This window comes from Lynx rufus, unplaced genomic scaffold (assembly GCF_022079265.1).
Source record: "Lynx rufus isolate CCGP_SWC_20201006 ecotype Redwood Valley unplaced genomic scaffold, mLynRuf1.p SCAF_4, whole genome shotgun sequence".
In the NCBI taxonomy this organism is placed as follows: Eukaryota; Metazoa; Chordata; class Mammalia; order Carnivora; family Felidae; genus Lynx; species Lynx rufus.
The window spans coordinates 20,632,656-20,660,417 of NW_025814856.1; the positions used below are offsets into that span (position 1 = coordinate 20,632,656).

Genomic DNA, 27,762 nt, shown 5'->3' on the forward strand with positions numbered 1-27,762 from the left:
TATTTACAAAACTTTTCATTTCAAACAGAAACTCTGTAACCATTAAGCACATTTATCATCCCCACCAGATCCTGGTAACCTCTATACTACTTTGTCTCTAAGAATTTGCTACTCTAGGTACCTTATGTAAGTGGAATCATACACTATTTGTCCTTTCATGTCTGGCCTATTTCAGTTAGCATAATGTTTTCAAGGTTCATCCGTGTTGTAGCATGTCGTTATCACCATTTCATTACATTTTATGGGGGAATAACACTCTATTGTATGTATATGTACCACATTCATCCGTTGTTAATGGACACTTGGGTTGTATCTGCCTTTTGCCTCTTGTGAATAATGCTGTTCCGGATATTGGTATACAATTATGTGCAGGAGTCCCTGCTTCCAGTTCTTTGGGTATACACCAGGAGTGGAACTAATGGATCACATGGTAATTCAACGATTACCTTTGTAAGGAATTGCCAAACTGTTTTGCCATAATGGCGGTACCATTTTACATTCCCACCATCAATGTATAAGGGCGCCAATTTCTCCACATCCTCAACAACACTTGCTGGTTGTTGTTTGTTTGTTTGTTTTTTATAACAGCCATCCTAAAAAGAAGTGGTATCTCAATGCAGGTTTGATTTGCATTCTCCTAATGATTAATGATATTGAACATTCTTCATGTGATTACGGCCATCTGTACAATTTCTTTGGAGATGGCAGGTCTATTTCCATACTTTGCCCAGTTTTGAATTGTTTTGTTACAGAATTTACATATCCTGGACATCAGACTCTTATCAGATGTATGATTTGTGAGTATTTTCTCTCATTCTGTTGGTTTGCCGTATTTTCAATTTCCAAGAAATTTTCTGTTCTGTGACTATTCGTTTTTATGGCCTCCTGTTTTTATTTTATGGATGCAGTAGCTTGTCATCTCTCTGAAGGTCTAAATCTTTATCAGTTTTTTTTAATGTTTATATATTATTTATTTATTATTATTATTTTTAATATTTATTTATTTTTGAAAGAGATAGGGAGAGCACAAGCAGGGGAGAGGCAGAGAGGATCTGAAGCAGGCTCTGCACTGACAGCTGAGAGCCCATGTGGGGCTCAAACTCATGAACCCCGAGATCATGACCCGACCTGAAGTCAGATGCTCAACTGACAGAGCCACCCAGGTGCCCCTAAATGTTTATTTTTGAGAGAGAGAGGGAGAGCATGAGCGGGGGAGGGCAGAGAGAGATGGGTACAGAGGATCTGAAGCAGGATCTGAGCTGACAGCTGACAGCAGACAGCCGGGCATGGGGCTCACACAAACCGTGAGATCATGACCTGAGCCGATGTGGGATGCTCAACCAACTGAGCCACCCAGGCACCCGTTTTTGTTTTGTTTTTAAAATTTTTCTCCATCTGCCTTGTTTTTTTCCAAGGCCCTTTTTCTCTTTTTGTTTTGTTCTCTATCTTGCATCTTAGAGGTTTGCCTTAAATATTTGATCCTATTTAAATTAAGTACCTGCTCCTATTTAAAAGCAAAATACTAAAAAAAATGACTAGAAGCTCTTTATGTACATAATTTTGCCCCACTGCCTGATCCATTTCTCAAGAGAAAAATCTCCTGTCTCAAAACTAGAATCCTGACTGCCAGCATTCTTGGAGCAAAAGAGTTACAAGGGGTCTCACTACTTAGTATAAATCCTCTTATGACCCCCCTCTTCAGAACTGTACCTCTAACCTTTCAGTATGCTGCTGTCTCTCAGACTGGACTCTTGAAGGCAAACAGTCACAGGAAAGGTTGGGAAGTGATCTGGTGGTTGAACTCAAATTTAGAGTTAACTAATCCTCCTGTTTTCAGCACCTCCATTTGTAGAAGTACCTGGTGCTCTAATCCCTGCACCATTCTAGACAGGAATTGGCCTACTTAAGGTCTTCATCTGATGCCAGCACTGAAGCCAGTGTTAGCAACCTACTCGTACATTTTCTAGCTCCTAAATTCCCATTGCCACCATCTCCTTTTCAATGGTTTCCCTTTTTTTTTTTTTTTTTTTTTTTGAGGGAGGGGAATGCTTTACATTTATGTCTTTTGTTTTGCTTTAAAATCCATTTTCCATCATTTTAGAGGTGTTTTGGGATGTACCAGTAGTAGGCATCTGTACAACCTGCCACATTTAGGTGACAAGTCCTTCATATTGTTTTACTTTTGCTTACTTACCTTTGAGTACTTAGTTCTGGTAGTTAATACAAAAACACAGCTGTCGCTAATTTTGTATCACCAGATAAAGTGTCAACAAAACTTAAAAAAAAAAAATCTCAAGTATAAGAAATTTTGTCAGTAGAAACAATGTGAATCGTCCTAAATGTCATACCCATTACAGCACTGGCATTTTCTGTTTTCTCTTTCACTGATTTCCATTCTGATCTTTAGTATTTTTTTTTTAATGTTTATTTATTTTTGAGACAGAGAGAGACAAAGCATGAACAGGGGAGGGTCAGAGAGAGGGAGACACAGAATCTGAAACAGGCTCCAGGCTCTGAGCTGTCAGCACAGAGCCCGACGCGGGGCTCAAACTCACGGACCGTGAGATCATGACCTGAGCCGAAGTCGGCCGCTTAACCGACTGAGCCACCCAGGCGCCCCTGATCTTTAGTATTTCTACTTCAAGTGTGATTGGCTTTTCTTTTGCTAACTTCTTGAGGTGCAAATGTAGACTTATTTTAGCTCTTTATTCCTTTCCTGGTATATGTATCTAAAGCTATAAGTTTCCTTTCACAAACTCCTTTAGCTATATCCCATAAATTTTAATATACTGTGTTTTCATTTGGGTTCAGTTCAAGATTTTCCTAATTGTCCTTGCAATATCTTCTATGATCCACGGATTATTTAGAAGTGTACTGCTTCATTTTCAAATATTTGGGGATTTTCCAGCTTTCTTTCTGTTGCTGATTTCTAGTCTAATCCCATTGTGTTCGGAAAACTGGGTATGATTTCAATCCTTTTAAATCTTCTGAAACTTGTATCATGACCTATGGTCCATCCGAGATAATGTTCCATGTGTGCTTGATAAGAATGTGCATTTTGCAGTCCTTGGGTGCAGTGTTTCACATCTCAGTCAGGTCAAGCTGGTTGACAGTCCATCTTAGTCAGCTCAGGCTGCTGTAAAAAACCTACCACAGCCAGGGTGGCTTAAACAGCATTGATTTCTCATAGTTCTGGGGGGTAAGAAATCCAAGATCAAGGTGCCAGCAGACGTAGTTTCTGGTGAGAAGTCCACTTTCTGGTTCATGGACAGTTGTCTTCTTGCTCTTCATCCCCTTATAATGGTAATGAGCCCATTGTGGTGGCTCCACCTCTATGACCACATTCAATTACCTCCTAAAGGCCTGACCTCCAAATACATCACACTGGAGATGAGGCTACGATATATGAATTTTGGGGAGACAAACTTTCAGTCCACATTCAAGTCTTCTGTACTTTTTGCTAGATGGTCTATCAATTGCTGAGAAAAGAGTATTGATTTTTGGTGTACTTGGTCTATCATTGCTGAGAAAGGAGTATTGAGACTTAATTGCTAAACAATTTCTCTTTTCCATTATGGTCAGTTTTGCTTTATGTATTTCCAGGCTCCATTGTTAGGTGTATATACATTTATAAATATTATATGTTCCAATGTCCCCACCCTTTTAATATTATGAGATATCCCTCTTTGTCTTCAGCAATATTTCTTCTCTTAAAGTCTATCTGAGGGATGCCTGGGTGGCTCAGTCAGTTAAGCATCCGACTCTTGGCTTCACCTCAGGGCATGATCTCAGAGTTCATGAGTTCGAACCCTGGGTCGGGCTCTGTGCTGCCTGTGCAGAGCCTTCTTGGGATTGTCTCTCTCTCCCTCTTTCTCTGCTCGTTCTCTGTTAGTGCTTGCTCTCTTTCAAAATAAATAAATAAACTTAAAAAAAAAAAGCCTCTTGATGTTAATACAGCCATTCCAACTCACTACAGTTACTATCTGCACGGTGTATCTTTCCCCCTCCTTCTCCTTTCAACCTATTTGTGTTTTCGAATCTAAAATGAGTTTCTTGGGGCGCTTGGGTGGCGCAGTCGGTTAAGCGTCCGACTTCAGCCAGGTCACGATCTCGCGGTCCGGGAGTTCGAGCCCCGCGTCGGGCTCTGGGCTGATGGCTCAGAGCCTGGAGCCTGTTTCCGATTCTGTGTCTCCCTCTCTCTCTGCCCCTCCCCCGTTCATGCTCTGTCTCTCTCTGTCCCAAAAATAAATAAACGTTGAAAAAAAAATTAAAAAAAAAAATAAAATAAAATGAGTTTCTTACACACAGCACAGAGTTGGATCTCTTAAAATTCAGTCTGTATTTTGATTGGAGTGCTTAGTCTATTCACAACATGTAATATAATTATTGCTATGAATGAATTCACATCTACCATTTGCTACTTGTTTTTTTTTTTTTTTTTTACGTCTTACGTTTTTTGTTCCTCTTTTCCTTCCTTACTGCCTTCTTTTAAGCAAGTATTTCTGGTGTACCATTTTAATTCTATGTTGGATTTTTATTGCTATTTGTTTTCAGTGGCATTACGGTATGCATCTTTCACTTATCACCATCTACTTCAGGTTAATACTGACTTGATTTTGTTAAACAGTGCAACTTTGCTCCAAAATAGCTCCATTCCTTTGTGCTACTACTGTTCACATACATTACTTTTATAAATGCTGTAAACCTAAAATTGATGATGTAACTATTTCTTTAAACAATCTAATGTTTTCTAAAGAAATTAGAAGAGAAAAAATATATAGTGTTTATATTTACCCACATATTTACCATTTCCACTACTCTTCAGTCCTTCTTATGGATTTGAGTCAACCATCTGGTGGTGTTTTCTTTTGGCCTGAAGCTCTTCCTTTAGGATTTCTTATAGGGAAGATCTGGCAGCAGTGAATTCTGTTTCTGTTTATCTAGGAATGTCTTATTTCAGCTTCATTTTTGAAAGATGGTGTCACTGGATATACAATTGTTGGTTCAGTTTTTGTCCCTTTCAGCACTTTGAATATCGTGTCACTGCTTTCTGGTTTCCATGATTTCTTATGAACCATTATCATATTTCTGTTTTCTTGGACCTGAGAAGTTTTGCTACGTTCACAGTTTTCTCTTTCAGTAGTTTATGGTGTACCTAGATGTGGTCTCTCTGTGTTCTCTTGTGCTCTTAGAGCTGTAGGTTAATGTTCTCCATCAAATTTGAAGTTTTCAGCCATTATGTCTTCAAGTATTCCCTCCCGCTTTCTTTCTCTTCTGTCGAGACTCCCAATATAAGTATACTAGAATACATGGCATGAGGGTTTGCTCCTAAGTCTGCTTAGCTATGGGTCAGCCAATGATTTAGGTGAAGACTGTCCTCAAACACTTAAAACTTTTAAGGATTCACCTTCCAATGACTGATGTGCATGTGGCTTGGGGGACCCACTCAAAGCTGTAACCAATGTCCAAGGACCGCTTGCATTTTGCTTGCAAAATGGTTCTCCTAGCTCCTTTGCACAGGCATGGTTTCCCAGTCAGCCAAGAACGTGGTGAGAGCTAGCTCACTCCTCTATGGCTGACTTCCAGGATAGTCCTCACCCTCAACTGTAATGTTGGCCCATTTATCTCTGCATCGACCACTTTTAGCTGGCAAAGACATCCCCTGCCCATACACTCTCGCCATCCTGAATCAGTACATCTCCTCTGGCAGAAAAGTCGCTGGGTCTTGCAGATAGCCTTATGCTGGTAAATTATTCTCACCAACCAGGTTCCCTTCTCGTCTTTGCATATGCCACTGCTTATGAGAATTTGCTTCAAATCAACTTTGTTTTCTGGCCTAAGGAAAAAAAAGCCCTAAGGAGCAGATGTGATGTTGAAACTAATGTAACTCTCAGAAAATCACATAGTCTCGGTATCTATGTGAACTCAAAATTTACAAGATATGCACCTGAAACTAATGTAACGTTGTGTGTCAACTATGCTCAAAAAAAAAAAAAAAAAAAAGACAGCTATCTCATGAAAATAAATAAAAATGATAAAAACTTTACAAGAAATGATCAAATTTTTTTCATTACAATAATGCTTCTTATTATTCTGAATAAAAAAGCTGTTTTACCAGGTTTAATATAAATCATTTTTCTTAAACAGAAGCTATTTGCTGCATTTCAGGTAAATTCATTTTGTAGTTTTCAAACATAATGACTTATATTCAACTTCTTTCTTTTAGCCATGTAAGGATTAAGCACCTTGGTTCCTGACACACCTCTTTATGAGACCTTATATCATCTTCTGAAATCATGTAAATAGATGGTAAAAGCAAACAGTTTCTTCTTTCCTGAAGAAATGTGATTTTTTTTTTTTTTTTTAACATTATCTTCTCCCTGACGACCCGGTTAAGGTAGTAACAGCACGGGAACCATTTAAAGATTTACAGCAACTAAGGAAGCCTTAGGACACTACTGAGAGCAGCATTTTTTAAAAAGCTACAGAGTGGGGGCACCTGGGTGGCTCAGTTGGTTAAGTGTCCAACTTCGGCTCAGGTCATGATCTCACGGTTCATGGGTTCGAGCCCCACACTGGGCTCTGTGTGGACAGCTTGGGGCCTGGAGCCTGCTTCTGATGCTGTCTCTCTCTCTCTCTCTCTCTCTCTCTCTGCCCCTCCCCCACTCATGCCTTGTCTCTCAAAAATGAATAAACGTTTTAAAAAAAAAAAAAAAAGAAAAGAAAAGCTACAGAGTGAAGCTGGGGGCATGGAGTTTTGGACCTGACCTAAGTTGGTCCATGTCTGGTACACCTTACAAAAGAACACCAGAAATGACTTACACAAAATTCCCTGCATCCTTTTTTCTTTTGCAAGCCCACTTATGGGCAACAAATAAATAATAAAATAAAATAAAATAAAATAAAATAAAATAAAATAAAATAAAGTAAAATAAAAGTGTACATGTGTGTATGTATGTGTTTTGAGTGGAGGACACTGATTATACAGTGTCCACCTAGGTGGGGAAATCAAATTCAGGAAAAGTTTTATGAACTTTTGCTCTAGGTAAGGCAGTTATTACTTTAGATTTGAAAAGTGGAAAAAAAAAAAGTTCTTTATAAGAAATGGTCTTGCCCTATGTTGGATCAATAACACCCAGTCCTGTCAGACACAAATGGACCATGAGGTGGAAGTTCCATTTGTGTCTCACCAGGTGTGGCTTGGCCACACATACACATGTGCACAGTAACACAGGCCAGTCCCGCCGGACAGACTTGGGCAGTTCAGACACAGCTGTGGGTGAGTGAGGTCCTCTCTCCAACACGATGGCTTCCAGGAATTAAGAACACATCTTTGAGTACCTTCAAATGCCAATGGGCAATCTGAATCTGGTACTTGCTCCTCTTCAAGGAGCACAGTTTGAAAATTATTTGCAATTGAAGGAGAAAAACTTGTAATGAAAGATACCTCTATGAAAATGGCTTCAAAATGTGAAAGAAATCTAGCAACCACATCTTCCAAGAAATCCACGAACAGTCCAACTGTATTTTATAAACAGGCAAGCAAGCAAATAAACAAACCAGCACGTGAAAGAAAACTAGTTAATCTGGGAAACATTCCACAGAGAAACATTAATCCCTTCAAACCTTATTTGAGCCATTTTAAGCAACCTCACGTATGCTGTTAAACCTATTTTCTGCTTCACTGAAATATGACATAATATTCTTGAGGTGGCCCTATTTTTGGTCCACCAAAGTAGTCCAGGACCCGGAGGTTGGTTATATTCAACTTAGCAAAAAACCAATGATGGTTGCAAGGCCAGGTTTTCAAACCAGGGTGTCGGATGAACAGTGAACCCTTGGCAAAGACCATTTCCATTTCATTTGCCTCGGTAATAATTCCTGACACTATTGTGTGAGCACAGAAGGGACTCTGGGAATCAAATCCATGCTTCCTGTAGAAGTTAGAGTGTGCCAGACATGGTGAGTGTAGCATATGGATTCTTCTGCAGGTTGCCCACCAACTGTGGTAGTAGGTTCAGGTGGAAGTAGGGCACACTGCTGCCCAGTCACAGATGTGCGTCCAGAAGTAGGCCATGCATGCCACGTCCTCGCGGGGAGGGGGAAGGCAGGCAGCGGCGGCAGAGCGCGGTGCCCCAGCCCTGCACCAGCCCTGTGCCAGTGCTGCAGCCAGCACAACTATTAGCGCCAGCTCCGGCAGGGTGAGGAGCAGTGCGCATGCGTGGCTTGGTGGGCCATGGTGGTGACTCCAGTGAGAGCCCGGAAATGGTCAAATTCTTTTTTTTGTTTTAATTTTTTATTACGTTTCTTTATTTTTGAGAGGCAGAGAGAAACAGAGCACCAGCGGGGGAGGGGCAGAGAGAGAGAGAGGGAGACAGAATCTGAAGCCGGCTCCAGGCTCCCAGCTGTTGGCACAGAGCCCGAGGCGGGGCTTGAACCCACGAACCGTGAGATCATGACCTGAGCTGAAGTCGGACCCTCAACCGACTGAGCCACCCAGGCGCCCCTAGAAATGGTCAAATTTCTAACAAGAGTTCTCACTGTCAAAATATTTCTAAATTCTAGCAAGTGACTCCAAGTAACATTTTTGGGTTGATAAATGAAAATAAAAATTTCCTCCTAGTATTGTGGTTCAACCAAAGTATCATCTACTAATCTGGCCTGAGTCTGTGGGAGGAAAGTCAGTCTACTAAATGACAGGGTAGAGCCTTGATGCACTCACTGCTGAGAATGCTTTCTAGCTCCAGATGGGCTCCTTAGGTTTTATCTCCTCACAATACTAGACTGTTGAGCTCCCACACTTGTGAACGAACGGACTCCGTTCCTGAAATACTAGGATAACAGCTGTGCCACATGAAACTTCCCATTTAACGGTCTGATGACCAAACTGATGATGATAAAATCATTTCTATCAATACATCATTTTGAAAGAGTCAACATTTACACACACAGGATTCATGCCCACAGCTCCCAGTGCGAACCACAACTAGAACACAGTATAATGTTTCCTCATATTTAACAAGATGAAAAGAAACCAACCTCTTTTTTCTTCTTCTCTCTTTAATTTGTCTTCCTCGATTTCTTTTGGTAATTTTTCCTTTTTCTCTTTCTCCACGTCGTTATGCAAGTGCTTCGTGGTGTAGCTGAGCGCTGGTGATAGGAGGATCTCCCCATTTTTGCAGAGCTCATCACGGATTTTAATAAAAAACTGCTGCAGCTCCACCGCATCCTCATATATTTCAGAGTCTGTCCTATAAGGGGATCAAGAGTATCCACTGACATACAAGCTGCTTCCTTTACACACCTCAATTACATGTTTAGTTACCAATAATGTTACAGGACATAAGGGTACTTCTGTACAGTAGGGCATCTCCTTGAAAAGTTTTACAACAGAATCTGAAGTGTTGTTTGACCTCGAGGAGGAGTCCCATGGCCACCAGTCTGCTTTTCCTTACGGTTTACTCCTTGTACAGCACATATAAAAGAAAAGGCCTCATACGGTTTTTGGGGAGAAATGTGGTGCAAATATCAACTGATTTTGGCAACAGAAGGGGGCAGCCAGAATCAAGGACTACACCGAGCCTGCCCACCATGTACAGCACTTGTATCTAATCCTTGGATTAATTTTTACTTTCTCTTAATTGAGGGACCAACACATTATATAAAGTGTTAACAGAAGACTTAGGCAGTGTCGGCTTTCTTCTTTTTGAATCTGTATCATCCTTGCCTAAGCTGGGAGGCCTCAGCAAAAATTTGACCCTAAACTGCAAAGTCATGAGGGCATTCACCCTACAACGGCGACAGGCCTCAAAGTCTGTGTTCATGTTAGTTTCCCCAGCAGTAACTACACAATGCTGGGGAATCAGCAGAGACAACATAGTGAAAAAGAGAAAAATAATTATCTGTCATACTGAAAGCTTTTTAAAGACTCTTTCTTCATTTACAGAATGAGAGACCTGGGCAAAATCAACTTCAGAATTCAGACTGGAAGAACTTTTATTACTATCTCTATTCCACTGTGGTCTGAGGATCGCTTAAACATAATTCTATTAACTAAGAATCCCAGGGGCTGAAAAATCATTCACAAAGGAAACCACAAAGTCTCAGCAGCATCTACAGAGACATTCTGGTCAGAGGAGTGTGGCAGGTGTAGCAAGCCCAGTGAGCCGCCTGTTGCCACTGACCACTAGAGCATCACGTTTTAGTAAAGCCTCCAGAATGCTTCTCCTCCTCAACAAAAGTGAACTGGCAAACAATCTAAAAACACTGCCAACAATACCCTAAATGCATGTTTCTGGAAAGGTTTTAAAAATCCTTTCAAATTACAGAAATGCTAACATTTGTAGGAAACCAATACAAAAAGTGGTCAAAGGAAGAAATTCCTATGATATCTCGATGCCTGTTTTCTGAAGAGATATCTGAAGACTGTTCACTTGACATTGAAATTCATTTTATAATAGCTTACAATTTTAAGTATAAAATTAAAGTGAAAATCCATTTTTGGTAATCCCTGTTAAACTGAAAGGGGAGATTCCTAACTCCATCATGTCATGTTGTCTAGTAAGGAAAGTTCTGTACATAGCCATTAGACATCTGACAGATCTTTCCTGTTTTATTTAAACAAAGTAATATGAACAATTAATTTATTAATCTAAGAGGCTCGGTATTCCCCGTATGCACAAGAACAAAAACTCAAGCTGGCAAAACAAAGAGCTCTTATTCCCTTACTAGTATATAATCTTTATTTGTAACGTAGACATTCAGTAGAATGAAATAATTAAGAGTTTAGGAAGCTCTTACTGCTTCCATTGTCCTGGTCGTCCCAAGTCCCTGTAAGGTAGTCAGAGAACTTAATTCAGGAATATTGCCAGCATATTAGGAAAGCCAGCAGCTAACTGGCATGAGTCAGCGCTGTGCTGTTACAGAGTATTGCTGATGGACAAACCACTGTCCCGAGTGAACTTTTCTACACCTCACTTTTCAGACTCCTTCTGTTTCAGGATGTAAAGTCCTAGTTGATACTGGCTGGTAGTGGTAGGTAGGGGTGAGTGTAAAGAAGCATGAACACTGCTGGATATCAACACGGAAATCTAGTGCATATGGACTTCATTAAATTCATGAAATTATGTTTCTGAGAGGTCTTTTTTTCTTAATGTTTTTATTTTTGATAAATAGTGTGCATGGAGAAGGGGCAGAGAGAGAGGGAGACAGAGGATCTGAAGTGGACTCTGGGCTGACAGCAGAGAGCCCAACATGGGGCTCGAACTCACGAACTGTGAGATCATGACCTGAACTGAAGTCGGACGCTTAACCAACTAAGCTACCCAAGCGCCCCTAAGATGTCTATCTTCATTACTGGCAAAGTAGATAAAATGATGGTTTATCATTCAACTAAACTGATGCATCTCTACCTCAGCAGCATGGGGTTACCCTTAAGTACTATAAGCAGTCATAAGATGACCTTCATTCACAAAGATAAAAATGGCTTCCCATAAAAATGGTTTTGCAAAGCTCTGGGCCAAAGAGTGAAACTCCTCATTATATCATATAAATAAATGCACCCTAGACTCTACCTCCCAGGCCTCAAAAGCAAATTATCAATCATGTCAGTAATGGGAGAATGAAAAGAGCTCATTTCCTAGAGATACAAATCTGTTTATTTCTTGAAATTGTCACGTCATCTATATAAGATACACAAAGTTGTTAATGATTTAAGAGACAAATGCACTTTTAGAAGACTCACAGAACTAACCCCAAGATGTAATGGGGATGGGGCAGGGGTGGAGGAGAGGGGTGACTTTAGATTTAAGAACTATTTAAAAAAACTGAGAACAAAAATGAAGTCTAAGCTCCATGAAAGCAGGATCTGTCTGTTTTGTCCATTGGTATATCCTATGTATCTAGAACAGACTTATAACTAGTAGCCACTCAATTAACATTTGTTGAATAAATGAAAATAATGAATGTAAATTCTGACTGCAAGATGTCTCCCCATCTTTCTCTTCATTTGTATCTCCAATGTTGAACAATAAGGACCATTTCCTACATGTGTCATCACTCAAGGGCCTCTCCAATCTGACCTCCACTTCACCCATCTCTTGAACATATTAGTTTCCTAACCCTATGCCTTTCCTCAGGCCACTTGCCTTATCTGCATCCCACCCATTCCCCCATTCTTCCCTGATGCCTCATGTCTTTTTTAGAACTCCAGTGCAGAGTTTCTACTCCACCGTCTTTACTACCTATCAAGTTGTTATATGTTGTCTCATGCCTGGAATTATTCTTCCCCAAGCATAGGACCGATCCCAACTGTCAGGCTTCAAGCTCTTAGAGCACAGAGCACAAGCCTTATCATCCATGGCTGGGCTCCATGACTGGTGTCTTGGTGACTGGCTCTGTGGTGGGGAATAAGATGAACCACTTACAAGTTGTGTGACTTTAGGCAACTTCTATAAGTTTAGGTACCACTTCTTCATATGCAAAGTGGGAAGATTATCATCTAGAATGGCTACAAGGGTTAGAGACTATCTACATAAAGTGTTCAGCATGCTTCTTTATAAAGAGCAGGTGCTTAATGGGAAGAGCATACCTTATTACTAATTTTTCTTTCAAAATCCAGAGCAAATGCAGGCTTCACCAGATTCCCCAGCTAGAATTACCTCACACCCAATGCCTAAAAGTCTCCTTTCAGCATGGTACACTATAAGCTCCAGAAAGGTTTGTATCTTTAGCTTTTTATATTTCCCCAAGTGACTCTAAGAGCAACCAGAAGACATGCCATAACCACTGAACTGAAATTGTTTTAATAATCGATTTATACCAGTGTTATGTGACAAAGATATATTGTAGATCAAAATTAAAAGGGAATTCAAATTTGATGGAAAATTAAACTTGACTGCTTCTTTCAGTGCTTCTAATGCTACAAAAGGCACTTAGAAGTGAGAAATCTGAGATTAAAAAAAAAAAGAAACCACCCTTTTAGGAAATGGTGATCAAATTTAAATCAGTCTAACCTCAGATCAAGAACTTAGGGCTATCGGGGCGCCTGGGTGGCGCAGTTGGTTAAGCGTCCGACTTCAGCCAGGTCACGATCTTGCGGTCCGTGAGTTCGAGCCCCGCGTCAGGCTCTGGGCTGATGGCTCAGAGCCTGGAGCCTGTTTCCGATTCTGTGTCTCCCTCTCTCTCTGCCCCTCCCCCGTTCATGCTCTGTCTCTCTCTGTCCCAAAAATAAATAAACGTTGAAAAAAAAAAATTAAAAAAAAAAAAAAAAAAAAAGAACTTAGGGCTATCTGCATTTATTTAAAGCATGCTCGGATTGAACTCAAAGTTTAAAAGAAAATCACAATACAATTTCAATTTATAAACATTTTATCCTTTCGAAACGTGTTCTGTGAAAGGCTGTATTTTAAGAGTTTATGCTTTTCAACAGATCTTCAACTCCGTCCTCTACTCTTTCTCAAAGGTCCTGACCTAGATGATTTAGCAGCGTGACTTCTCTACCCTGTAGCATACACTTGCTCTCTACAAGTTGTGGCAAATTAGAATTCAAAACAGCACCCCACCAACTGGAATCATGTACCTAAGCTGAAATAGTATATCAAAGCAGAATCTTCTTCTGTTTTGTATTTAAATATCACACCTTCTCAAAAAGAAATAGCTTTGAAAACCTACCGATTCATCCTTCTTGCCCTTTCCAAGACTTCAAACATATGCTCTTGAAATAAATCAAGCCGCCGGTAGCGATTATTTTCAACATTCTTTCTAATTATGTCAAAAGTAAGAGGAGGTTTGTTTGGAAAGTTGGGATCCACAGCAGGAATTTCTGCTAAGGAATCACTGTAGCATCTTCCCTCATCATCCTGATGACTCATGACTGACACAAAAAGATTGTGGATAAGCTCTTGAATCAGCAAGGTCACATTTGGGACATGAGAGTCCTCATCTCCCTCCAGGTCTCTCCGAGTTTCAAGCAGGACTTTGTGCAGGACAAGAGCATCTTTGTAGATCAAAGACTCAGGCTCATTGTATGTACACGCATTGTTAAACATCATGACGAAGTCCTCAACCATGGAGTCTATATCTTGGTATTTATTGGCCATCATGTGACTTCGAATTTTTTCCATGTCCATGGGCTTTTTAATGGTCAGGTAGTAGTCAGGCAGCTCAGATCTAGAGGGAAGCCTCAGAAATATGGCACTGAGGCGGCGACCCCTCTTATCAGTATAGTTCTTTACAGCTTCATAGACTTCATTTAGTTTCTGCTGCATTGGAGTCATGTATTTTGATTTTTTAGGAGAAATTCCACTCTTCCTACCTAAAGGAAGAGATTTAATGTTAAATGGGTAAAATGAAATAAATGAACCCAAATTTGTATACAGTTGGTAAAGCATAACCATAACAAAGGGACTACTCCAAACGATTCGTAAAACACAGTTTAATGTATATCCTAGGGACAACAAAAAAACTGGAAAAAAATTTAAACTGTTTTCAGTAATCATTTTTTAGTGAGAGAGTAAGCACTACCATGTTGAGATAGTTGTGAATAAGGTAGAATAAAGCAAATGAATAGCTATGTGGCATTCTAATTCCATCACCTGTAGTACCCTTGAGAACTGAGATTTTTGTCACAGTAGGAAAAAAGATACAGATGTTAAAACAGAGAACACTGCATAAAAACCTTACAGCCATAAAGCTCAGTTAAGAGCATCAGTATGAACTTATGATGTATTTTATCTTTATTTTTATTTAAAAAAATTTTTTTTAACATTTATTCATCTTTGAGAGACAGAGAGAGACAGAGCATGAGCGGGAAAGGGGCAGAGAGAGGGAGACACAGAATCTGAAGCAGGCTCCAGGCTCCAAGCTGTCAGCACAGAGCATGATGCGGGGCTCAAACTCACGAACTGTGAGATCATGACCTGAGCTGAAGTCGGACGCTCAACCGACTGAGCCACCCAGGCGCCCCTTGATGTATTTTATCTTTAAATATAAAACAAACACACACAGGGGCGCCTGGGTGGCGCAGTCGGTTGAGCGTCCGACTTCAGCCAGGTCACGATCTCACGGTCCGTGAGTTCGAGCCCCGCGTCAGGCTCTGGGCTGATGGCTCGGAGCCTGGAGCCTGTTTCCGATTCTGTGTCTCCCTCTCTCTCTGCCCCTCCCCCGTTCATGCTCTGTCTCTGTCTGTCCCAAAAATAAATAAAAAAACGTTGAAAAAAAAAATTTTTTTTTAAATAAAAAAAAAAACAAACACACACAAAATTTCTTATCTCTGTCCACTGAAAATCTTAGAAACAATGACCAATCCAGTATCAGTATAATCCCATGGGGTTTTGACTATAATTTTGAAATAGGGATTTCAAATACTGACACCAGTAACTCTTCAGCAAATGGCAGATGCACCGTTGGCGTAAGATGAACCTTGTGTGTCTTGAAACATGAGATAGTAAAGAATCTATCAATGCCTCCTTACTATGGTCATGTCAAAAGAACACAGCAGCCAGCCTGGGACAACAGGAGCATCAATAAAGGCAACTTCAATGGGTTAAAACCCAGCAACATGTCTAAATTTAGTAGTTCTTAATGATATATAAAACTGAACAAATGAGCTGGGTAAATGTTGGAGGATGTTGATAAATCAATGCATTATTCTGAAAACTAGTAAGCCAAGGGGGGAGGGGGGCACCTTTTATCCTTTCAAAACAAAAAACCAAACCAAACCAAACCAAAACAAGATAAACAAAAAACTAGCACTGGGTAACCAAATTCTGGATGAGGCATAGTTTCTCTATACAGAAGTATTCCAGTTGGTAAATGAGCAAGGAATGATAAAATCACACTATTGCTATTTTATACCTCTTCAATGAATTAAGGTAGTCAGCATCAATAGCTGTTAACACATGGGAGAAACAACCAGCTGTTACAGGGTCACCCAATGAAAGCCCATATACCACCTCTGAAGTTGGTTTCTGTACCAAAAGGAGGGGACGAAGATCAAATCTAATCAAGCCTCTTGCTCCAATTGCCAATTTAAAGGAAATGCCAAGCACACTAAAACATGTTAAACTATAGCAAAGGAACGCAATTAGCAAAACCCAGACTATGGGAAGCTACAGTAAAATCCCAGTTTCTTCAACAAATAAACTGCAAGGCAAAAAAAAAAAAAAAAAAAAGAAAGAAGAGAGGAGAATTTATGGATTAGAAGTATCAATCAAATGCAGTATATGGACCTTATTTAGATTCTACCTCAACCAGACACTGCTTCAACCTGTGATGTAATGTATGTATAGAAAGCCTATTACGAAGCATCCTTGCTGAACTGAAACTTAATCTAATCAAGCCTCCGGAGTAAATGTTTTTAAGAAATGAGAGGAATAAAGAGGAAAAAGTTAGCTGATATCACAAAGAAGTGAACTGATTAATCCAGAACATGAAAGTGTACAAGAAAGTGATCTAGGAGGGCACCTGGGTGGCTCAGTTGGTTAAGCATCCGACTTCAGCTCAGGTCATGATCTCATGGTGGGTTCGAGCCCTGTGTTGGGCTCTGTGCTGACAGTTCAGAGCCTGGAGCCTGCTTCGGGTTCTGTCTCTCACTCTCTCTGTTCCTCCCCCACTCATGCTCGGTCTCTCTCTTCCTCTCTCTCTCTCTCTCTCTCAAAAATAAATAAAAACATTAAAAAGATTAAAAAAAAAGTGGTCTGGTTTTTAAAGAGTCAATGGCTTGACCATAAAAAAAATAAAGGGAGGGGTTTGCTCTAGGTTAGGCCAGAGGGCATAATGATTAAATAGAACATAAAGAACTTAATTAAGTCCTGATTTGAAGAAACCAACTGTAAAAATACATTTTGAGACAATCAGTAAAATTTGGAAATTTGTCAGTTATTAGGTGAAACCAAGAAATGGTTTTGTTAGTAGCAATGATTTTATGGATATTTAAGAAAATACCTGCAAATATTAGAGGTACGTACCGAATTATGTAAAAATGAAGTGACATGCCTGAATTTCCTTTAAAATAATTTAGAACAAAAAACACAGAGAGAACAGTGGATATAGGAGATAAGTAAGGCACAACCTTGATAAATGCTGAGTAACAGTACTACTCTTCATATCTGTAGATGTTTGAAATTTTTCATAATACAAAACAGAAATGAAAAGGAAATCAACATTAAAATTTCTTTTCCCTGAGCTTTAAAAAATATATGTATATTTAGTTACTGCTGAATTATCTACCATTTCCTAACTCAACTTATGGAATTATTTCGATTTTTTAAAAACCCTTCTTAAAATTTTTATTTATTTACTTATTTGGGTTATTTGTTTATTTATTTATTTAGAGGGGGGAAGGGCAGAAAGAGAGGGAGAGAGATAATCCCAAGCAGACTCTGCTCTGTCAGCGTAGAGCCCAATATGACGCTTGATCTGAGCTGTGAAATCACGACCTGAGCCAAAATCAAGAGTTAGACACTTAATTGACTTGAGCCACCCAGGTGCCCCTTAAATTAATTTTTAAAAGTAATCTCTATACCCAATCTGGGGCTTGAACACATGCCCCCAAGATCAAGAGTTGCATGCTCCACTGAGCTAGTCAGATGCTCCCTAGAATGAATTCTATTTTTATAAGGCACTGTGTCCCTAAAAAGCAAAACAAAGGTTTTCATTTCTGCAAAACTTCTGCATGCTTTTACAATTCCATAAAAAGATAAATCCCTTAACATGAAGGAATCACCACTTAGCAGTAAGTCATACTCAAAACTACTATAATACTTCATTTATAGTAATTTCATATAAAAAAGCAAGGTCTGTTTGTTTTTCCCCTTTCAGCAAATATACTTCCAAAGAATATTTGACAACACCATTATCATAGGCTTGGTATTTATTTTACTTACATACTGTAAATAAGGCAGAAACCTCTTGTTTAGCCCAATGCTATTAACTGCTTTTGTTGTCTTTTCTGCCCTCAGTTTTTTTGTTTTGCTTTGAATTTCTTTAACATTTATTTAACTTTGGGAGAGAGAGAGAGAGACAGCGAGCAAGCACGGGGAAGGGGCAGAGAGAGAGGGAGACACAGAATCTGAAGCAGGCTCCAGGTTCTGAGCTGTCAGCACAGAGACCGATGCGGGACTCAAACTCATGGACAGTGAGATCATGACCTGAGTGGAAGTCAGATGCTTAACCGACTGAGCCACCCAGGAGCCCCTCCTTCCCTCACAGTTTTAATAAAATCACCATCCACAAACCAACTCAAAAGACAAGTGCAGTGGCTGAGCATCTAATACTTTGAATTCTATGTAGGATCTGCTGCTGGGATTCACTTTTAATTCCAGTAATCAGCAAACAAGCAAACATATAAAATACCAAATCTGCCACTACACTCTTGCAGGCATAATATGTGGGAAAAGTATCTATTCTTACCATTTAAATTTTACAAAGTGTCCACAGCATTTAAGAAAGTTAACAAAACCTCTGACATTATATACTATTCCCCACATGCTTTTCACATTTTAACTACTTAAAATATAGAAGAGAGTACTTGAGGGAAAGAGAAAAAACTCCATGCTGGAAGTGTCAGTCCAAACATATTCACCAATAAATTAAGTATTATCTCAGTGAATCAGTACTATCCTTGACAGACTAAACTGAAAAACAAAGTGTGAGGCTGCCTTACTCAGCTTGAGTTTGGGAGAAGCCACGTCATCATCATCAGGCAGTGGGCCCAGCTCTTTCCTTTTATCCTTGAGTAACTTTTCCAGGATGTGTGCATCGTTGTACACCTAAATTCCATAAATATATTTAAAATTATTTTCTAAAAAATGTTCTATTGAAGTATAACATGCATCTATAAAGAAGTTTTAAAGACACAGGTTAGCATAGATGAGAACTAAAGAAATAAAGCTTGAGATCACTACAGAGTAACAAAATCGCATCTTTGAGGGGTGGGCCTCAGCCTCAAATGGTTTGTTGTTTAAGCTTTCCAGGTGATTCTGATGTGCAGACATGCATGCTACAGTTTCAGAACTATTGCAGTAGAATCACTGAAAGTTTTTACAGAACTTCTGAAACATATTTACGTGTGTTGCTTTTTTCATAAATCTCTCTCCCACTGGACCCTCAAGGTAGCTGACTTAGCTCAATGGGAATTAAAACTGAAAAATATCTGATAGACAGTAATAGCTCAAATATTGTTAAATGGCATTTAATATCAGTCTGAATTCACAATGTAGACTCTGATCTGTGAAAAGCAACAATCCCTGCTTGGGACTGCTCTCTGAAGACTGAGCCAAGGGTGGTAATATGTAGCCAAGAACAAGGTTATTCACCTAATGGCCACACCCCAACAGCTATATCCCCGACTCTCTCCACAGAGGCTCCCCTGACCGCAACCACAGCAGAGGGGCTGAAGGAATAAATGCTCTCTCTTCTTTGGCTACTTTTCTTAAGGGTGGCCTTTTTCTCAATCAGTAGCAGACAAGTGGCAAATTCGCCAATGATACTAAGGAAGAGTGTAAACCCCTATGATAGGGGGTTTGATCACAAGTACCCTCAATGCCTAGTTTATTTTGTAAGAGCAAAAGAAAAGAAATACATGATTTTAAAGTTATTTTATTTCTGGGAGATTTAATGTAGACAAAGGAAATTCGAAAAGTATATGCACTCTCACCCATGTTCAGTGCATTATTTACCATAACCAAGGTATGGAAGCAAACTAAGTGTCCATCAATAGATGAATGGATAAAGAAAACACACGTGCGTGCGCACGCATGCACGGGGAGGGAGAGGGAGTGGGGGAGAGTATTATTCAGCCATAAAAAAAAAAATGAAATCTTGTCTTTTGTGACAATGTGGATGAACTCTGATGGCATTATGCTAGTTGAAATAAGTCAGACAGAGAAAGACAAACACCATATCATCTCACATATGTGTAGATTCTAAACAAACAAACAAACAAACAAACCAAAAACCCAAGCTCATACAGAACAGATCAGTGGTTCGCAGAGAGAGGGGATGGGGATAGGTGGAATGGATGAAGGGGGTCAAAAGCACAAACTTCTAGTTAGAAAATAAGATATAGTGTACAGCATGGTGACTAGTTATTAAAACTGTAGTGCATATCTGAAAGCTGCTAAGAGAGTAGATCTAAAAGTTTTCACCACAAGAAAAAAAATTTTGTAACTATGCATGATTGCAGATGTTAATGAGGTTTACTATAATCACATGGCAATATATACAAATACAAAAGCATTATGTTGCACACTTGAAACTAATATAATGGTATAGGTCAATTAAATTTCAACAAAAAATAAAGAATATGAAATAAAAAAACAAAAGAATATATCCTAGTTATACTGATAAAGAACTGAAAATCAAGATGCTTCATAACAAAATCAATGATTTAGAGGTACATTTATGAATATATCTTAATTCTTATATGACCATACCATTTTGTGGACTCTCCCTGGAAAAGTATGTTATTGAGGGTAGTAATAATGAGGAAAGATTTTAATGTCACTGGTTTTCATTTGAATGCTTATTTGAACACCAGGCACCATGCTACATGCTCTGTGTATATTCTCTCATTTAAATCCTATGATAACCCTGTTGGAAGTACTATTATTATCTCCACTGCACAGATGAGGAAAATGAAGCTCAGAGAAGATAAGTTACTTACATGGGCTTTGGAAGAGCAGAATTCAAATTTGGGATGTCAAACTACATAGTATAAACTTTTAACCTATACAGTGTACTGTCTCCCATTTTAAACAAGAAAAGACAAAGTATTAAGCTACTCATTGAGAAGAGTAACCTGAGTGAGGCTTCTAGATCTGGTCTCTCAAGATGCATTACTCTACCAGCACCCAAAAGAAAACGTGCCTCCTGCAGGATTCCTACACATTTTTTACCTGGGAGCCCTCCTCGTTGTAATGCCTGGCATTCCGGAACATCAGCTTCATGTCTTCTATCATTCCCTCTTCCCCTGCGTATTTGTCATTGCGGATGTTATGTTCAATTATTTTCAAGTCCATTGGCTCCAATATGATTTTATAATAATCAGGATAGTCCTTTTTGGATGGTTTAACCATAAATAGATCACAAAGTCTTCTGCCTGAACCTGGCTCACGAGCTTCAAGAACAACATTGAATAAGATTTTCATTCGCTGCTTTCTTATGTTCTTTTTACTGTTGAGGCGGGAGGTAGAAAAGGGGAGAAATGAGAAGAGGTTCAGTTTTCTTTATACAGGGATGAACATGAAATGAAACAAACTAAACTTGTGGGAAGGTGCTTTATAATGATCGTAATTTACTGATTACATATGCCACAAACACAGTAAACATGCTGGAAGCTATAAGCAAATATTAGGAGAATTTCCAAATAGTTAAAATTAAAACTGTGACTCTAGTAGGAGCAGCCAATGAACACCAGACAAACCTGTTTAAAATATTTATGAAATGCAATGCTTAAAAAAAAGCCTTCTCTAACATCCAAAGACAATGAAACTCTATTATCAGTTGAAATATACTTTTTGTTTTTAAGAACACAGCAAAAGTGGAATAAAACTACTGATTCCCTGCTGTTACTAACAGTCTCACTTCAAAACACCAAAACCTGGGGAGCCTGGGTGGCTCAGTCGGTTGAGTGACCAACTTTGGCTCAGGTCATGATCTCACGGTTTGTGAGTTCGAGCCCTGTGTTGGGTTCTTGTGTTGACAGCTCAGAGCCTGGAGCCTGCTTCCGATTCTGTCTCCCTCGCTCTCTGCCCCTCCCCTACTCATGCTCTGTCTCTCTCTCAGAAATAAACAAACATTAAAAAAAATTTTTTTTAAAAAAACACCAAAACCAAACACACACACAGAGAATGTCCCATCTCTTAAGACAACCACTCTGAGTACCTGCATATCCTGATTACCAGAAAACAAAGGGAGGCTACCTGCAAGACTAGAGTCTCTACAATGCATACAGGTCTCTCCTGCATTTATCCTGTCTAGGTCAGTCCCTGCTCCCTCCAGCTCTGTCAGCGTTACTCCAAAATCCCAATCTAGCCTAAGGAATAAATGCTCAGTGGTTCACCTGAGCTCTTGAGAAAATTTTCATCTTGAATGTGAGTCCTTGTCTTGTTCTCCAAATTCTCCCTGTGAGATGTGAAACTAAGCCACAAATATGTGTAGTGTGGAACAAAGTCAAGGGGCCACAGGTTAGAACCTGAGTTAAAAAGGAGCCCAAGAGAACAGATAGTCTGTCTCTTAACTGTTGAGGAAACTGGCTCAGAGAGGCTAAATGACTTGCCCAAGGCGAGTGGTCCAGTGAATTATTAGAAGAGATGATTTTCCAGCATGATTTCCAGCCCACTATGTGTATGTTTTCAGGACACTGATAAATTCTACCAAAGCTCAAACCAGCAGTCTCAAGATGAATACTCAGGTAGGTAATAAAATGATTTATGACTTAATTTCTATTCAACAAATGCTTATAAGGTGGTATAATGTAGTACTTAGAGGTAAATATTTTTTATCTGTTTCCTGTCTTATAAATGGAAGGAAGTACATTTCTGAAGAAAACTATGTGGCCAAATGGGTCTCCTGGTTCAGTGACTCACTCTACTGTGTCACGATGAGGCCAAAGGCCAGATATTTTCTCTCCCAAGTTCAAAATATGTTTAAAAAAGAAACAAAACCTAATACAGAATAATTAATAGACAAGAAAAGAAATATCCACCTTTAAGTCAAGCTTTTAAAATGTGTCAGAAATGAGGGCGCCTGGGTAGCTCAGTCACCTTGGTTTGGCTCAGGTCATGTTCTCTTACAGTTTCGTGGATTCAAGCCCTGCATTGGGCTCTGCGCTGGCAGCATGGAGCCTGCTTGGGATTCTCTCTCTCTCTCTCTCTCTCTCTCTCTCTGCCCCAATCCCACTCATGCTGTCTCTGTCTCTCTCAAAATAAATAAACTTAAATGTGTCAGAAATGGGAAAATAAAAATAAATAATAAAATGTCAAAAATGCCTATCTTCCAAGCATCATGGAGCTAAGACAGTGTGGAAGTGGTTAGTTAGGAAGGGAAAAAGAACCTGTTTCCTTTGCCTTCACTCAGACTGCTCATTTCCCTTGGGTAATCCTGAATGGCCCCGGGACCATTTCTGCTGTTTTCCCCTCTTAGTACTTTTGTGTCTCTGCATCAGGTAAATGACTGTTAGATATGTTAGAAGTTTCATCCAGTGGGAATTATTTCCTTGAAGAGGCATCTGGGGAGAGCCAAGAGTCCTCTTAGTCCAGGACTCTAGCAAGTGGATAATGGAAAGGGAACCTGGGACAGAGCTCCAAAACCACAGAGCTCCACATCTGGGCAGAGTTTAGAACACAGATGACAGAAGCCTCTAAAGAAAAATGTCAGAATCTCAATTTGATACCCAGGAAATCTATGTTAGAACTACAAAAGATACTTATGGTTTCTTTGGGTCTCACTTGTGGGTAGAGGGGTAGAACTTCAAAATGAAGACTCAGAAATCCCATTTTGGTTTTTCTGTTTGTTTTCCAGAATTGATTGTTTTCTTTCTTTTTTTAAAAAATGTAATTTATTATCAACTTGGCAAACACACAGTGTATACAGTGTGCTGTTGGTTTTGGGGGTAGATTCCCATTGTTCATCGCTTACATACAACACCCAGTGCTCATCCCAGCAAGCGCCCTCCTCAATGCCCATCACCCATTTTCCCCTCTCCCCAACTCCCATCATCCATCCCTCAGTCTGTTCTCTGTATTTCAGAGTCTCTTATGGTTTGCTTCCCTCCCTTTCTGCTTGTAACTATTTTTTCCATTCCCCTCCCCCACGGTCTTCTGTTAAGTTTCTCAAGATCCACATGAGTGAAAACATACAGTATCTGTCTTTCTCTGACTGACTTAATTCACTTAGCATGATACTTTCAGTTCCATCCACAGAAATCCCATTTTGAACCCAAGCTTAAAAAATCTCTTCAGTCATCAACTCAAAATGAAATCACTCCTCATTCCAGGAATACCATACATAACAATTCAAGGTGTCTTACTTAGTCCAGGTAAGCTCTCTTCCCTTCCTAGTTCTAGTACACTACTCCCAATTACCACTGGACTTTTCTATATGAAGCTACAAATACTCTGACAGTGGATCTAGGGCAGAATTTCATGAGCTTTTTGAAGAGGAGGGAAAGCTTTTAACTGGATTTTAGAAAAAGGGTCAACAAAGTAAAAGATGGGCGAGTGGGATAACACTAGGCAGCCTTATATGGGACATATCCAAAATATGAAATCTGGGGCACCTGGGTAGCTCAGCTGGTTAGGCATCTCACTTCGACTCAGGTCATGATCTCACGGTTCATGAGTTGGAGCCCTGCTTCGGGCTCTGTGCTGACAGCTCAGTGCCTGGAGCCTGCTTCGGATTCTGTGCCCCCCACCCCCGCCCCTCCCCTGCTTGTGTTCTTTCTCTCTCAAAAAAAACCCAAAAAACCAAACATGTAAAAAAATATATAATTCAAAATGGGAAATCTGAGTTTATTTAAGACAGTGCTCTAATAATTGAAATGTACTGTTTTAGGACTTTTATTACCAATAGTATCTTTTTCCCATTTGTATCATTCACTCTTTAAGAGAGTGATGTGTAACTGGTTTCTATCCTCAAAGGCAAGCAAAACTTTTGTTATCAGGGCCACTTATAACCTTGTCTGAACAAACTCAGTTTTGTTACTTTGCTGACATTTTCCTGGATCCTTATATTGCCTTTGTGACTGAGAACTACTGGTTCATTAGTTTTAATCTGGCTGCCAGAAAAAACTAAAGAGCTAAATTTCATTCTCTCTATAGCAACTGTTTTAGCTTGGGTGGCTGGTGTATTTACTTTATCTCTTTCCAATATGGATGCTGAACTTTATTATATCCATGACTCTTGGAAGTAACTTCAAGTACTTTCTGAAAGCAGTAAACTCTACATTACAAAAAACAGATACCATATTCCCCTAACTGGTACTTTCTGTTCAGTTTTCTTTCTTTCTTCCTTTCTTTCTTTTTTTTTTTAGCGTTCATTCATTTTTGAGAGATGGAAAGATGAATGCAAGCAGGGATGGCGGAGGGAGAGGAGGAGACACAGAATCCGAAGCAGGCTCCAGGCTCTGAGCTGTCAGCACAGAGCCTGATGCAGGGCTTGACCTTACCAACTGTGAGATCATGACCTGAGCTGAAGTCGGACGCTCAACAGACTGAGCCACCTGGCTGCCCTTCTGTTCACTGTTTTCAATGTTACTTTGTTTTTCAGATTCTTCTTAGAACGCTTCCATGCGTCTTACCTGTCCTCCTCTCTCAGACCACCAACTGTAAATAGTTTGTTTACTCCTCCCCATTTTGGGAAAGGCACATAAATCTCGGACCTTGTAACTGGCATACTCATTCTTCTTTTTTTAATCAGCACCTTTGAACATACTAAAGTAAACTATATCTCAAGGGAGTTCAAATCCAGGGCTGTTTATCATTGTGCACTTACAGGTGCCACACTTAAGGGGATGCCAATTCAGATAACAGACACTGTTGTAATAAATATGCAGTTCTAAAATTTTATAAGGGATGGGCCATAAAGGGGTCTGTGCTAACAAAATCATTCTATTATAGCAATTTTCTAACAAATGAAAGTGTCTTGAGAAATGGGTGCTTTTTCTAATTTGCACAAAGATTAGAAGCTAGAAAAGGCTCTGTTCTGAATCTGATTTTCCAGGGCTACCACTACCACATCCTCCTGACTCCCAGCCAGTCTCAAACACTGTAATCACTGTCACTTTTTGCTTCTTTTAGTTTATCACCAAGTTTTAGAGGGCCTCCACAGCACTTCTGGGTCTGATCTTGCCTTTCAATTTTTCATGCCACAGTGTTAGTCCTCACCCTCATACTCTGAGGCTGACCACTTTCTCAAATGTCCTTAACAATTACTCTTCCTCTGAAGCTGTTATTTTTTATATGTATTCACATTTGCATATAAACACAAAATTCCCATTTACAGTTAACACTTCTTCCATGTGCCAGGGACTGTGCTAATGAGCACTACATGTGCAATCTCATTTAATCCTCAAACTCTAAGAACCGGGGGTACACTTACAATCCCAACTTTGCCGATGGAAAACTGGAGGATTAAAGAAATCAAGCAAATACCTAACGTCATAAAGTGACCAATGAGAACTGAGACCAGGCTGCTTTTATGATGTGGCTCCCAGGGCACCTGGGTGGCTCAGTTGGTTAGGCGACCGACTTCGGCTCAGGTCACGATCTTGCAGTCTGTGAGTCTGAGCCCTGTGTTGGGCTCTGTGCTGACAGCTCAGAGCCTGGAGTCTGCTTCAGATTCTGTGTCTCCCTCTCTTTCTCCCCCTCCCCCCTGCTCACACTCTGTGTCTCTCTGTCTCTCAATAATAAATAAATGTTAAAACAAACAAAGAAAAATGTATGATGTTGCTCCCTTTCCTAAAAGTCAGCACTTACCAAGAGCCTCTCTACCCTCATAGGCGTCCAGGTCTACCAGCATTTAACAACCTGGTCCTAGAGTTTCAGTGGTGTCTGCTGTTAAGCTAAGTAAACCCAAAGGTTCTCTCCTTTACAAGGCTCGCTACATTCACTGCATCTTTAAGCCTTTAAGGAATAAAACCTTTTAATAAGTAAAACCTTTTAATAAATAACAAACCTTTTCTTTTTTTTTTTTTTTTTTTTTAACATTTATTTATTTTTGGGACAGAGAGAGACAGAGCATGAACGGGGGAGGGGCAGAGAGAGAGGGAGACACAGAATCGGAAACAGGCTCCAGGCTCTGAGCCATCAGCCCAGAGCCTGACGCGGGGCTCGAACTCACAGACCGCGAGATCGTGACCTGGCTGAAGTCGGACGCTTAACCGACTGCGCCACCCAGGCGCCCCTAACAAACCTTTTCTAATGAGTTTCCCAGACTACACATTGGACTAAACACAAAATGAAATCTACCGAGTCTTAATGTCATAGGAACTACTCCCAGGAAATAATCAGAGTTACAATCAGCGTACTAACTGCATCTAGGCCCAGTTCTAAGGGCTTCAAACACATTAACCACTCAGGTCCTCACAACAATCTTATGTAGGTATAGTTATCAATTCCCTTTTCAGATGAGAAAATTGAGGCGAGGTTCAGATCACAAAGCTAATTAGAAATAACTAGGATTTGAACTTGGGCGGTTAAGTTCTAGAGCTCGGGAGTATGATACTACTTCATGATGTCCCACGTTTCTATTTCTACTACTACCCAGAGCTAGCAGCATACACTATGAACGATATAAAAGAAATACAACCCGTGGTCTTTTCCTTAAATTTGTGATCTAAGAAACCTTTTCTTAAGCACGATAGGGAAATCATACTTCCTGGAGCTATCTGGGCAATCATGCATGTAGTTCTATAGTACTACACAACAGTGTACCTTGTGCAATTATTTTCTTACATTGCTTCCACATAATTTCATTTGTTTTCAACCTGCCTCTTCTGGCCAGTAAGTTCCCGGCAGGTAGAGATGATGCCTAACCATTTTCCTTTATGGCCTGTAAGAGCAGAGTCTGGTGTTCTGCAAGCAATTGACACTCCATGAATGCCAGAAGGCTAAGGTAAAAATAAAAGCACCACACAATGATCACTGAGACTATAACATGGCAACTTGCAGGCTGTTTTCAAAATCATAAGTGACATGCAAAAGAATGGATGCTATCAAAGAAACAAAACATGGGCAAGATCAGAGACTGAGGAGATGTATT

General features: G+C 39.8%; 1 protein-coding gene across 16 annotated transcripts in view; it reads right to left on the reverse strand.

The window, feature by feature from the left end:
• Positions 1 to 27,762, reverse strand: part of PBRM1 (polybromo 1) — a 116,897-nt gene that overhangs the window by 38,566 nt on the left and 50,569 nt on the right. For all 16 annotated transcript variants that reach the window (XM_047096335.1, XM_047096336.1, XM_047096337.1 and 13 more), the window contains 4 exons: positions 20,898 to 21,174; positions 18,665 to 18,770; positions 13,672 to 14,314; positions 9,040 to 9,251 (listed from right to left, as the gene is read on the reverse strand). In XM_047096335.1, coding sequence (XP_046952291.1) covers positions 9,040 to 9,251; positions 13,672 to 14,314; positions 18,665 to 18,770; positions 20,898 to 21,174 — 1,238 coding nt within the window. The remainder of the gene's footprint in view (positions 1 to 9,039; positions 9,252 to 13,671; positions 14,315 to 18,664; positions 18,771 to 20,897; positions 21,175 to 27,762) is intronic.